The sequence below is a fragment of the Podarcis vaucheri genome, assembly GCF_965113315.1.
Source record: "Podarcis vaucheri genome assembly, chromosome: 10".
Classification (NCBI taxonomy): Eukaryota; Metazoa; Chordata; class Lepidosauria; order Squamata; family Lacertidae; genus Podarcis; species Podarcis vaucheri.
Window position 1 is genome coordinate 27,863,488 of NC_138748.1, and position 14,342 is coordinate 27,877,829.

Genomic DNA, 14,342 nt, shown 5'->3' on the forward strand with positions numbered 1-14,342 from the left:
TAGTCAATGGGGCCTCCTGCTGCTGCCGGAGCACGATTTCTGTTCTCATCCTGAAGCAAAGTTCTTAACCCAAGGTACTATTTCTGGGTTAGCTGAGTCTGTAACCTGAAGCGTATGTAACCTGAAGCATATGTAACCCGAGGTACCACTGTACGTTTTGGGCTGGCCCATATCTGACTCCTAAACTTTCTATGGAATTTTAATGCTTTGTTTATATTAGAGAACCCTTGAGGTCTAATAAATTAAGTGTCAGACTAGCAGACCTGGGTCCACATCCCCACTCAGCTCACTGACCTTGGACGAGTTGTTATATCTCTCAGTGTAACCAAGGGCTGTTTTATTCTCAGAATAAAAGAGAGGGGGAGGCAAATGTTTGCCCTTGGAAGCTGCTTGGAGCAAATGAAATACTGTACAAAATGAAATACTGTACAAAAATACATAGTGAGAGAAAAACTCAAAAATACTCCTCTCCTGCAAAAATACTCCCTGCAAAAAAGAACAATTATTGACCTGATGTTCAGTCACTGCCAGAGCCAGCCTGAATAAAAATGTTATGAAAGGCTTGGTTGATTTTTGCTTCTTATTGAGCAACAATAGCAAAATCCCAGCTGCTTTATGTTGGTCCGTGCTGCTTTAAATACACACTTTTGAGATCCACAGGCAAGAAGGGCCTCGCCTCCTATTCAGATTTCAGTCTACGGAGACTGTGTGTGTGTGTGTCCCCTCCACAAAGATGGGTGTGGTCACTTCGCATCGAGACTGTGGTCACATCAGAAGGGAAGCTGCCCGCATCTCAGGTTATATAGAGGGAGCGAAGCTGGGTGAGTGAGATTAACCCTTGAGCCCCGCTATCGCCTTCTAGCAGTTTCAACGCAACGTCTTGGTGGCAAGCGATGCAAGCAGGAACCAGCCTGAGGAACTGGGGCTTCCAAGCCAACACTGTAGAACAGAAACAATGCTCCGGCGGTCGCGCGGCAAGGTTGCAAAAGCGTGATCCCCAAACTAAGCAGCCTCCCCCCTCCCCCCTCCCCCCTCCCAGCCAGACAGCGGCGGGTTGAACTTTCCACGCCAGGATCAAGGGCTCTTGCAACACCTTATCTCTGCCTCGCACCCCTTTCCCCAGCAAAGCCCCGCTCACCATATACTCCTGGGGCGAGAAACCGGGAGGAGGAGGAGAACCCCCCCAACCCCATCCCCCTCCTCCTCCTCTCCTCCCGCCGCTTCCCCTTTTGCAGCTGCTAACAATAACCCTCCCTTCTCCTTCCTAGCGGCATCTCGCCCGGCAAAGCGGGCGCTTTGGGCGCGAGCCTGGGCAGGGTCCGCTCCTCGCTCACCCCGGGAGGCATCCGGGCAGCCTGGCCCACTAAGCCCCGCCCTCCGCCCGCCTGTCATTGGGCAGCGGCCGAGGCGGCGCGGCCCCCATTGGCCGCGAGGGGTGTCGGCTCGGCGCAGGGGAGGGGCGGCAGAAGGAGAACCCGCGAGGCGCTTGGAAGCTCCCGGGCTGGCGGCTTAGTCTCTTGCCTGCGCGCGGCGGCTTCGGGTGGGCTGCGCACCTTCGCCTGCATTCCCAGGCCGGCAGCTGCGGATAAGAGGCGGAGAGGGCGGCGAAGGCGTGGTAGCAGCAGCGGCGGCTGCGGCGGCGCAAGGGGCTTGGCTCCGGAGAGAGCGGGAAGGCGGAGAAGCCATTAGGGGGGAGCGAGAACTTTTGTTTCCGCTCTGAGGCGCCCCCTGCCCGAGTCCCGCCTGCTTGGCTCGCGCTCGCAACCGCAGGCGAAATTTCTGGTCCGCAGGCGAAATTTCGCCGCCTCTGTCCCGCGATGCTGCGGGCGGCCGTCCTGGCTCTGGCGCGGACGGAGTGAAAGGCAGCGGCCACAGGAAGAAAAGAGCGAGGGATTTGCCGAGACTCGAGGGGAAGGGCTGGTCCCGGCTGCTTCGACGCCCAGCCTTTGGTTTCTGCTGCTGCTGCCGCGCCCCGGAGATGGTGCCTGCTCCGGGATTAGCCTAAAAGTCCCCCCCCCCTTCTCTCTCTCGCCTTTCCAGCTACGATCGCCGGTAGATCTAGCTTGGGACGCGCCGCGAAGTCCTTCCCACCTCGAGGAAGATCTCTGCTGCAAGCGCCGCAATTACAAATTGTGCCGCGCGAAACTCTGCCAAGTGTTTCCCTACCCTGAAAGAAGAACCGGGCGGATAATATGTCAACCCCGAGCAGATTCAAGAAGGACAAGGAGATCGTGGCTGAATATGAAAGTCAAGTGAAAGGTAAGAAGTGCGAGGTGGCCGTCGGGGTGGGACAGCGAAGCCTCCTCCTCTTTTCTGACTCTCATCTTGGTTTTTACCCTGCCTTAACTCCAATGCAAGGAGGCGAGCGCACATCTTTCCATTCCTAGTCATTGCCCCCCCCCAAAAAAACTGGCATCCTCAGATTATAAAGGGGGTTATAATCCTGGCTAAATCCGATCCCCCCACGCCCCAATTGAAAGGGTGGGGGAAAGTCCACCTTTGTACTGCTCAGGCCACTCGCTGATTTGAGAGTGTGATAAATTGCTAGGCGAGTGTGTGTCATGGGGGATAAGCTTAAACCATTTTAGGTGATAAGTGCCCCAGCTTCCAGCTGAAGACTCATCACAGAGTCATCTGGTTAATAGAGTCACAGTATCCATTGTGGAAAGGGAAATGGGCTTGCACAGCAAGAGGGAAGCTGGGATTTGAATAGCCTTCTCCAGCCCCTCTTTCCCAGCCACAGTTAAACTGGAAGTGAGGACTCTTTTCTTTTTTTAAAAAAAAAATACTGCTTGATTGCACAGTTTTAACAGCGTAGATTGCAATTGCTACACTTAATTTACTTCCAGGATGCCCTTTGATTTGGCAAAGGGAGGGTTGTAACTGATTGACAGCTCCCATGTATCTGGAATGGCTGGCTTAGACCATGCACCTTCTGTTTAATCAGTTACAAATGTTCGGTAGCCTTTTAAAAAGCAGTCTTTTAACAGTAGAAGCAATGCTACAACATCCTCCCTGCCTAAATTGTACATCAGTTCTGTTTCTCCGTGTTTGCTTTTTTATTTTAATGTCACAGCGGAAGACGGTGTTTATACAATCATACATAATATTTTAAGAGTTTCACTTTCCTGTTCTGTAGCTTCATTATATCTGCAGCTTCTGTTTTCTAGCACTTGGCAGCTTTTGAATAAAATGTCTCTTGGAAACAAACAAGATCTTCCTTCTAGAAATATGCTAGTTCATGTTCCGTGCTGATTTAAGGTCTTCACTTCATTGGTTGAAAACTAATGTGGGATATATTGGAGCATACAGATTAATTTGCTTCGGCGTGCGTACATAATAAAAGTTTATATTGCAATTTTGAGTTTGCCCATAGTAATGAAATACCCTTTGTATATGCAAATCCAACATGTGATGTCATCAGGAACTCCGTTTCACATAGTGTCCTGTTGGCTTTGGTAGAACTCTGTTCATCTACACCAGGGTTTCTCAAACTTGGGTCTCCAGCTGTTTTTGGACTACAGTTCCCATCATCCCTGACCACAGGTCCTGCTAGCTTGGGATGGTGGGAGTTGTAGTCCAAAAACAGCTGGAGACCCAAGTTTGGGAAACCTTGATCTCTACACTAAGGGTTCCCAGACAAGCAATTGTGTACCTATGCTATAGTTCCAACTTACTAGCTTTTTAATGTGGCGTAGCAGCCAGAAAAAGACCAGGCATGCATTGTCTACTGTACAGTCACACGTGGCTTTGAAATGTATGACTGGCCTTCCAATTCTTTGCCAGAACTGTCTCAGAATCTTACGTGACTGTGTTCAGCTTGAAGGATGAGTGCCTAGCTGGCGCCTCCAGAGTATGGGGGTATGAAAACCCCACTTTCTTCAGATATGCAATTGCTGCACAGATTACTGAATCAGATCTTGAAGGAAAGCCGCCTTAAACAAAAAGTTTCAATAGGTGGCTTAATATCGCAACACTAGGAGCTTATCTAGTGCTTATCTTATTCTATTGCTTCAACAGTTGTGCCTTTCCCCCAAAGAACTCTGGTACTGTAGTTTAAGGATGCTCAGAGTTGTTAGGATACTGTTTTACCCCTCGCCGAGTGGTTTAACCATCAATCTCTTTTCCTAGGGAACTCTGTAACACAAACTGCCTGGGAGTTCTTGTACAAGCCAAGTGCACCTCTGGGACATAACTATACTCTCAGCAGTGTACCATGGTACTGAGGAATTCAGTTGCTCGGCAGGGATATATGGGACACCTATCAGAACACAGATACAAAGTAGCAGTACTAGAATAGAAATAATTTAAATGTTTGTGTGTATTGCGTTGAAAACAAATTAAAACTTTAGTGGGAAAAGTATACATTATTCAGATGAAACAAACTTATGTACAGTTTAATGGGTTTTGTTTTTGCATTTGATAAATATGGGAAAGAAGAAAACGCTACAGAGGTACTAAATTCTCTGACAACTAATAACATCAAACTACCTAAACCACCAAATGATTTTTGGCTTGTGGATTCTGTGAGCATACTAGATTGAACAGGTCATTGGGCAATTTTTAAAAAGAAAATATTCTGTTATGTGCAATACCAGACTTGATGTTGACTTGGCACATAAAGTCCTACACAACTTGGGTCCCAAGTACTTGATGCAGGACCTCTCCCAGCATCTGCTAGTCTGAGCTCCTAAGACCTGCAGGGGAGCCCTATCTGTGCTCCCATCAATGGCCATGATTTGTTTATGATGACGAGAAACTGGGCCTTCTCTGTTTTGGAACTCTTATTGTGGAACTCCTTTCCATTGAAGGTACAGTTGTGTCATCACTTCCAGGCTTGTGAAGTCAGAAGAAGACATTTCTTCCCCTGAAGGCTTGTGGGGAGAGTTTGACCCAAGGGCTGTTGGTCTGTGGTTTACAATTTTGTATTAGAATGGTTTTAATATGTTATGAATTTTATTGGAAATATTGCTTTGGGCCAAAGGGTGGTCTAGGAATGTATGTATATATTTAATACATTAATATACCAACCTTCCTCCCAAAGTAGGAATAAATAATAATAAAATAACCATACAAGGAAGAGGATTTGGGCTGTCATGTTTTTAGATAACTGGCTATATTGTTGAATTCAGGAATAAGAACAAACGTGGTAAATAAATTGGGCCAATTAAGTGGTTGCTGGGGCTGTTCTTTGCAGTACACTTTTAATAAACAACAACAGTCTCAAATGTGTAGTTTATCCCAGTGGAAATAATTATCTTATTTTTCCTCAGTTATTTTCCTTACAAAACACATGAAGAATAAGCTCCACTCACATGGCTGTAGCATGTCAACATGGCAGTCTAGTTTACTTTTTCTTCTATTTGGCCACAAGAAGTGAGTAGACAAAATGAAGCGTTCAGTTTGCAGAAATAGCCTTTGTTAATAAAGAACTATGATGATAAATGCCATAGCTGGCAAGTGAGATGTGTACAGGGATATTTTTCTGTGCCTTCAACTAAGGCAGGTGGAAATGTGTATCTTGATCCATGGTTGTGCTAGCCCCTGTTGGACCAGTTGGATATGTAGGGGTGTGCTTTGGGGATGGATGCCCACATCCTGAAGCTGTTGATTGTCTTTGGCTAGATGTGCATGACTGTAGCTGGGTCTAAGCCAAAGTATACAAGGCTGCCGTTGTATGCAGAATTAGGTATGGCATGCTGAACTCTGCATCCGAATGGGCGATCAGAGTGGTAGTTTACCAAGTCCATTTTGCCACTCTGCTTCAAGTCAGTCATCTGTGTTTTTCCATGTCCTGGTAAAACTTGAAAAGAATACTTCAAGAAGAACAGCATGGAACCATTGTTAACATGTAACAATTTAATGATATTTAACCTTAATATATAAACAAGAGTTCAAAGTCAGTCATTGTGGATGCGATCTACTAGTATTAGAATACGTAAAAGATTACCTGTGTTCCACAGTTTTCTACAGGGGCTGCTAGAGCTTGGCTTCGTTCAAGTCTTGTATTTTGACTTATTGAAGAAACACCAAAATAATTAGCATGACACGTTGAGAGAATGTGCCTTGCATTTCATTAAAACTAGTTGGATAATTTAGTGAGAAGTTTCAGTTGGAGGACTGAGTACAAGGAAATGCCATAGGTCACTGGTGTTTTATTAGTATTTTTTAAAAAAATCTTAGGTTTTAACTGCAGACCGAGGCCTAGCCTAACCTATGGAATACAAACTTTTATCTATTAATCTTTACAGGAACCCAGCAATTATACTTCTGAAGGCCAATTTATGCATTACAGCTGCCATTTGAAAGACGTTTCAGATTACTCCATGTGGCAGCTGTTGGCATATAACAAGCTCTATTTATTCAGTAATTCGAGGTGCTGATTTGGCAGTCTTCTCCAGGTCACTGCAAACTTCCTGAAAAAGAAAGGTTTGTAGTGAATATTGTTAAGTCTACATGGTGAAATGCTGTACTTCACATTTGGTAACTGCTGTTCAAGGCAGTATCGGTGTGGGTGACCATATAATGTACAAAACATCCCAATATTATAATACTGCTTCTGCATAGCAGTTTCCTGTACTTCCTGAAGAAACAGGAATTATCTGGAAGAAACAGCAGCAGTGTAGTTTAGAAATATTTTTCTGACCATGCAGTCTGTACTTGCCATTGTAACCCATCCGGTATCCATTCCAGTCATAGTGCAGATGGTACAGGAGGCAGTGTAGACTCAACACAACATCGACCGGGAGGGATGGAACATTATCATCATTGTTATTGTTGTTTAGTCGTGTCCGACTCTTCGTGACCCCATGGACCAGAGCACGCCAGGCACTCCTGTCTTCCACTGCCTCCCGCAGTTTGGTCAGACTCATGTTTGTAGCTTCGAGAACACTGTCCAACCATCTTGTGCTCTGTTGTCCCCTTCTCCTTGTGCCCTCAATCCTTCCCAACATCAGGGTCTTTTCCAGGGAGTCTTCTCTTTTCATGAGGTGGCCAAAGTATTGGAGTCTCAGCTTCAGGACCTGTCCTTCCAGTGAGCAGTCAGGGCTGATTTCCTTAAGAATGGATAGGTTTGATCTTCTTGCAGTCCATGGGACTCTCAAGAGTCTCCTCCAGCACCATAATTCAAAAGCATCAATTCTTCGGCGATCAGCCTTCTTTATGGTCCAGCTCTCACTTACATACATCACCACTGGGAAAACCATAGCTTTAACTATATGGGTCTTTGTTGGCAAGGTGATGTCTCTGCTTTTTAAGATGTTGTTTAGGTTTGTCATTGCTTTTCTCCCAAGAAGCAGGCATCTTTTAATTTCGTGACTGCTGTCACCATCTCCAATGATCATGGAGCCCAAGAAATAATGCACATTATCATATGCACCATTAAATGAATTTGTTTAAATAGCTGGAGTTTGTCTAACAACAATGGCCAGGTTCTTAGGTCAGAGGTGTGCAGTGCAGATGTTTCTTTTTCTGGATTTTCTCCAGATAAGTTGCTTGTAATTGTGTCATCATTGCCAGGCCACTTCATGATATAGTGTTGTGAAACAAGAGAGATAGTGATTTGCCCATTTTGTCACCCGATGAATTACTGGCCATTGATTATCTGAACGGACTTGAGCTTCTATATACAAACCTAATATTCTAGTCATTGCACCATGATATTTCTCTCAAACACAAAACATCTACGTCTAAATTATAACGTCCAAAAGCTGCATTGCACAATTCTGAAAATTATGGAAGTGACATTAAAGTATATTGCTTTTTCTGATCTTGGAACGTTTAGTATTTGCCTAAGCCTCAGTGTAATAATTAATATTTACTTGAATCTTCCATGCCCTACTTTTTAAAAGATTTTGTATTAGCTGCAGCTGTTTAGGAAAGAAGTTTTAGCAGAACAAAGTATACAAAATCCATGCTATGTAACTGTCTTTTTCCAAGAATCTCCAAAGTAGATGAAAATTTGTTTAAACTAGAAGAGAGCTATCATTTTTTCAGGGAAGAAAATAAAATTGTGGTACAGTTAAATTTGGTCAAATGTATCATGTGTGAGAAAGCAGAAAAAATCCACTTAAGTTTGCAATGGACAGTTTCACATGCAACCTTGAGAAAACCTGCAAATTTTCTCTATTCAATGAGGTGCAGGAGTTTGGTTCTGCTTGTCCCTCTGAATTGCATTAAGTAATGTGCCCATTCATTTAGGCTCCAGAAGAGGTTTGTGTGCCGCATTTCAAAATAGCACACTGGCCTTGTTCTTCTGTGATGCTAAACCATGGTTTGACCCTACATGCATGACTAAGAAGAAGCCTAACCAAAGCCTTGGGTCTGCATACTCCTCCTTACAACCCCCATGTGGCCAGCAGAAGGACATCACCAGTTCTTAGCTTCCATGGTTGTTGTGCTATATGATTTGGAAATCATGGTTTAAACCAAACTACAGATAGGTAGCCGTGTTAGTCTGCCATAGTCAAAATAAAAAAAAATTTGAATCACAAAACAGAGAAACCAGTAGGAGAACACTTCAATCTCCCAGGACATTCTATACAAGATCTCAAAGTAGCTGTTTTACTACAAAGGAATTTCAGAAATAGACTGGAAAGAGAAGCTGCTGAATTGCAACTCATTACCAAACTTAAAACCATGGAGAGACCTGGTTTGAACAAAGACATTGGATTCTTATCTCATTATACATGACTTAGCCATTTTTCACCTTCTCACCCCTTGCCTTTTCCTGTAAGACCTATTGCAGTCGTTAAGAGTCGTCAACAGGCTCATTTCAGCTATCTGCCAATCTCCCATTCTCACCACCCTTCTGAGTAATACCCCTCCCCACCTTCTCTCTATATAGAAGGATCTGGCAACTTCTGTTTCAGTGTATCTGAAGAAGTGTGCATGCACACCAAAGCTCATACCAAGAACTAACTTAGTTGGTCTTTAAGGTGCTACTGGAAGGAATTTTTTTATTTAAACCAAACTAGTTAGTTAAGCAAAGCAAGCCATGTAACCCATTGTTCTGAGTCAGTTTTAAACAATGATCTGTGATTCATAGGACACACCAAGCCAGAATTTGTGGAAAGTGGAATTAAATGTGAGCAAAGTCCTCCTCCTGGCTGTGCAGCAGAAGACTCTGAGGTGGGAACGGGAAGGAGAGCCTGAATTTTTGCTTAGGGTCCGTTCTGCTCATGCATGTTACACTATACAGTGGTACCTTGGTTCCTGAACTTAATCCATTCTGGGAGTCTGTTCAACTCCCAAAACCGTTTGAAAACCAAGGCATGGCTTCAGATTGGCTGCAGAAGCTTCCTGCACTCAAGCGGAAGCCGTGTCAGATGTTCGGCTTCCAAAAAACGTTTGCAAACCGGAACACTTACTTCCGGGTTTGTGGCGTTTGGGAGTTGATTTGTAAAGACAACTAAGCCGTTCAAGAACCAAGGTACCGCTGTACAATTATTTAGTGTTGTGTGTAGCCACAGCCACTGGTCAGACATCAAACACTGAAGCTATCTTTCCCTATTCTTACTTTTGATTGTTTAAAAGGCAGTGCTGATATTTCACACTTGCTTTATATTATACTTCTTAAGCTTGCTTCTCAGAAGTAAACACATATTGTAGGGAGAACATTTGCTAACACTTATTGCAGAAGTGTGAAAGGGAGAGCTGTGAATTTCTTTATAGCTGTGTTTGGGTGAGAGACACAGCTGCTGTCTCAGACGTCCAGGGTCTCTGGCTTTTTTGCAGCAATAAAATTGTGCTTTATGTTTTCAGACAAATTTGTCCCAAGATATTTAGGATCTCTAGGTGACAGTTTTTGTTTGGCACAAAATTGTAACCAAAAATAACCAACTTGATTCTGTGGGTAGTATTGTGGCAAGAAATACGAATGAGGACAAATCTTTCCTTAATTGTTTGTAAGATGAAAATGAATGGCATCTTCAAACATGATTAAACAAAACTTACATTTTAATAATCTTCCCCTTTTTTGGGAAAGGAAAGGTACCGTATTTTTCGCTCTATAACACGCACCAGACCATAACACGCACGTAATTTTTAGAGGAGGAAAACAAGAAAAAAATATTCTAAACGAAACAGTGGGTGAATGATTTTTGTGGTTCATGCTGTGGCCACAGACATGTGATCTGACAGTGAGTTTGGAGTAGCCCAATGCAAAAATCCTGAGGATCCATGTGGATCCATGCTTTGTAACCACGGAGGAGGGAAGGAAGGGGAACCATGGATCCTCTGCTCACGACTGCAGCAGATCCCCCCTGCCACCTGCAGGCATTCGCTCCATAACACGCACAGACATTTCCCCTTACTTTCTAGGAGGAAAATTGAGTGTTATGGTGCAAAAAATACGGTAATTATTTTACCTTCTGGAGCACCCCAAGATAAAATTAGCATTTGGCTATCATACTAGCATTTTGCCACATAAACCACAGTAGACCCACACATTACATGTCTCCTAGTTATTCATGCCATAGTGAAAGAGAGTGGGAAAATGTTATTATATTCACACTTAGTGGATATAATGGTGTCATATGGTTGAGAAATACTGGGGAAGCAGTGGATATGCTGTGCAGCTCTGGAAAAACCTGGGTGATGCTGCTATCACCCAGCCATACTGATCCATCATGTTTCGCTATAAGCAGTTGAACTGCCATCTACATGTAGAATGTGGCCAGTTTGGAGTATAAAAAGAGCGCTTGGTTCCAGTTCAGAGGTTTCAAATTGGAAATATTTCCTTGTGAAGAAGTCACAGTGCGCCAAGGCTCACATGTTCAACCTTCCACTCTCTTCCTCTTTCAGAAGCAACAGGTCCCCTGCAAACCCAGGCTTGGGAAACTGTGTAAACTACCATTTGAGAACAAGCCAGTATCTGAATCAATGATTCCATATCCTGAACTGTTCTTGGACAGCACTTAAAGTGCAGCTTCCTAACTTTAAAACAGAAAGTGGATGCTTCCATCCCGGGTGTGCAAGAGAAGATGGGAAGTTTGAGCACCCAAGTCTTGCCATAGTTTATTCAGAAGGTAGGAAGTCATGTTTCCCCATTAAATCTGAATTGGGTCTCTATTTCCTCACTATAGCTGACACACGTCACACTTTAGGTAAAGGTAAAGGTACCCCTGCCCGAACGGGCCAGTCTTGCCAGACTCTGGGGTTTGTGCGCCCATCTCACATCTATAGGCCGGGGGCCAGCGCTGTCCGGAGACACTTCCGGGTCACGTGGCCAGCGTGACAAAGCTGCATCTGGCGAGCCAGCGCAGCACACGGAACGCCGTTTACCTTCCCGCTGGTAAGCGGTACCTATTTATCTACTTGCACCTGGGGGTGCTTTCGAACTGCTAGGTTGGCAGGCGCTGGGACCGAGCAGCGGGAGCGCACCCCGCCGCGGGGATTCGAACTGCCGACCTTTCGATCGGCAAGCCCTAGGCGCTGAGGCTTTAACCCACAGCGCCACCCGCGTCCCACATGTCACACTTTATAGACGTATTAATGAGAATTTTGGAACTAAGTTATGATGCATGCTATTCCTGTTTCTAGCCGGCAGGATCCTTTGCTTTTGCCCACAAACATTGCTAACTGCAATTGCATGCACTTTATGTTGTGGGTGGATAGAGAAGAACCGGTGTTACTGAGCTCAGTGATTAAAATAGAATTTAAAGATGCCCTCTGTAAAATTGTTGCAGGGAAGGCAGAAGTAGTAGTTTACAAGAAGAGTGCTGTAATTGAACTCTTTATGATGTGGCAGTTCTTGTAAACCATGTTTGGAATTACTACAAACACCGTCGGATTTGCCAGAAGATGATTTCCATGAAGTAATAATTGTAACTCTTTACATTTGGCCACAGTGGGGAAATAACGGGAGTACAGTAGATCCATGAATATTGTGTCTCTGGGCTCTTAAGCAGATGTAGTCTTTCTTCTAAAGCACTGCATATAATATCTATTAGCAGAGAGCATTGAGTTGGGAGTCTTGCTACTTTGACAGCATGTATATATGCTTCCAAATCACTGTTCACCAAAGATAATGCCATATATACTGGCTTAATACATATTTATTACATTCTCTCTCTCATACCTGGATCCTAAGCAATGCTTTAGAAGTTCATCTATGGGTTTCACTATAAATTACTCTTGTAATTTAATAATGCAGGTTCTATATTGTAAGCATTGCACAAAACAATAGATTAAGCCCTGCCTATGCGCCTACTATGTAAACATTTCCAAATAAGTTTCTCTTGGAACTTGCGTTTCATACACCTCAACCCTGTTTCAGCATTCTTTGCTCCCATGTCGAGCGATGCAGGTTCATGAACAACCCCACCCCTGTTGTTGTGCATTCCTTCCTTGACATCTGTGAGTATCTCTGAGTATGGACATTGCAGGCTCCTTCCTTGGTATTTGGACATACAATGCAAGCATATGTACCAGGGACACCTTCATGTATATGGTTATGCATGTAAAGAAGATGAAGAGTTTGGATTTGATATCCCTCTTTATCACTACCCGAAGGAGTCTCAAAGCGGCTAACATTCTCCTTTCCCTTCCTCCCCCACAACAAAGACTCTGTGAGGTGAGTGGTGCTGAGAGACTTCAAAGAAGTGTGACTAGCCCAAGGTCACCCAGCAGCTGCATGTGGAGGAGCAGGGAAGCAAACCCGGTTCACCAGATTACAAGTCCACCACTCTTAACCACTACACCACACTGACTCCTTCATGGCCTTCCTGGAATCTGCAACCCTTCTTAAAAACACATTGTTAGAAAGGGTATAAGATAGAATAGGCTTTACCAACCTGGTGCCCTCAAAAGGCTTCTTTTGGACTGTGACTCCTTCCAGCCTCAGCCAGTGCATTGTGGGAAGTCATGTCTAGATACATATACCAGAGCATTAGAAATACTGTAGGATTATAATGGCAGCTTGTTTGGGAAAGAGTTATAGGAACATCAGGCTCCACAGGAGATGTGCAGCTAGCTGAACTATAGCAGCATTCGAGTGTTTCAGAATGTAGATAATGGGCACACTAGAGCCTATACTAAAATTGTCTTGCATTTTCCCATTTTCCCTCTGTTTCCTTCTTAATTTGAGATTTGACACACTTTCAAAAGACTGCTGTCACACACTTGTGGTTTAACAGATCAAGAAAGCTTATATTTTTATGTGATGTGATCAAGAGCATTAGAGATGATAAAGAAATGATACATTTCGAACCCAGAGTGTCTCCCAGTGAAGCAGCGCGCACACACACATAAATATATATTTCTTGTATGGCATTAGCTTAAAATTTCTGCCTAGCAGAACTGGCTGAGCCAGGGCATGCTGACGTTTCATCATGAATGATTATTAGCCTGAAAGCCTGTGAATTAACAAGCTTAAATTCCCTTTCACTTACCAATGTCTTTATTATATATTAAGTTCCTGCAGCTCATCAAGAAATGTGTTTACATACTCTTTCAAGCTGATCACATTTGTATTTATGTATTGCATAGCTTACAGAAAGCTACCACAGTTCAAACACCATTTTTTTAGCACAGCTGTTCTGCTAATTAAAGAGCTGGTTATCTAGCACAGCATGTGCGTAGCTGAGTGTCCTGACTTCAGCTACCCGGAGTAGGGTAGTTTCTGCCCTGTACAAAGAGGGAACTTGCTCTGCGAGACCTTTTGCCCTTGCAATTGATTTTAATAATGTTAATGGGTCAATGTAGCCACAGTGGGTCAGAAGGTTAAAGTCAGTAAAACATTTGGTAAACGAGAATTCTCTAAATCTTTAATTCCCTTATGGACTGTGAAGCAGAATGCTAATAAGATAGTTCCAGAACGGCTTGGGGGAGATTAGTGACGGGACATGGAATATATAGGCTAAAGGCTGCCAAATAGAGTCTTGCTTAGGTCGGTAATAGATCAGAGGCTCACTGTATCACAGGATTTCACAGTTGTATTTTACAGGTTTATGGTTTTGCATTGGCTTTCATAGTCGTCTCTTTCTGCGCTCCAGTATCCCAGGCAAGTTTTTATCGTTCACAGTGCCCATATGTACATTGCTATGGTAGAATAATGATCAATCCCTCCGGCTGGATGAGTAGAGGGTTATGCATTCATGTATATACTTGCAAAGCAAGTATATTGAGAACAGAAGGCTTATGAACCAAGTGGATAATGGGCTTCTATTTGTAGATACATCTGCAAATTTGTGTTCCAGATACAAAGATGGGACAGCAAAGACTGGTTTACGGTTAGAAATGGATTGAGCAGTCATTGTCACTTCTGCATATTTTCTTCTTAAGTCTGTTCTGTCCTATTCCTATGATTAAGAAAAATAGTTAAAATTAGCATTTAAACATGC

General features: G+C 43.8%; 1 protein-coding gene across 2 annotated transcripts in view; it reads left to right on the forward strand.

Moving 5' to 3' along the window:
- Positions 1–748: 748 nt before the first annotated feature.
- SRGAP1 (SLIT-ROBO Rho GTPase activating protein 1) overlaps positions 749–14,342 on the forward strand; it is a 114,384-nt gene continuing 100,790 nt past the window's right edge. Inside the window, exons 1-2 of one of the 2 annotated variants that reach the window (XM_082239535.1) lie at positions 749–821; positions 2,041–2,259. In XM_082239535.1, the coding sequence (XP_082095661.1) occupies positions 2,193–2,259 (67 nt within the window). In that variant the 5' untranslated portion in view covers positions 749–821; positions 2,041–2,192. Of the gene's footprint in view, positions 822–1,478; positions 2,260–14,342 lie in introns of those variants that run through there. The other variant, XM_082239534.1, reaches the window with a different exon arrangement.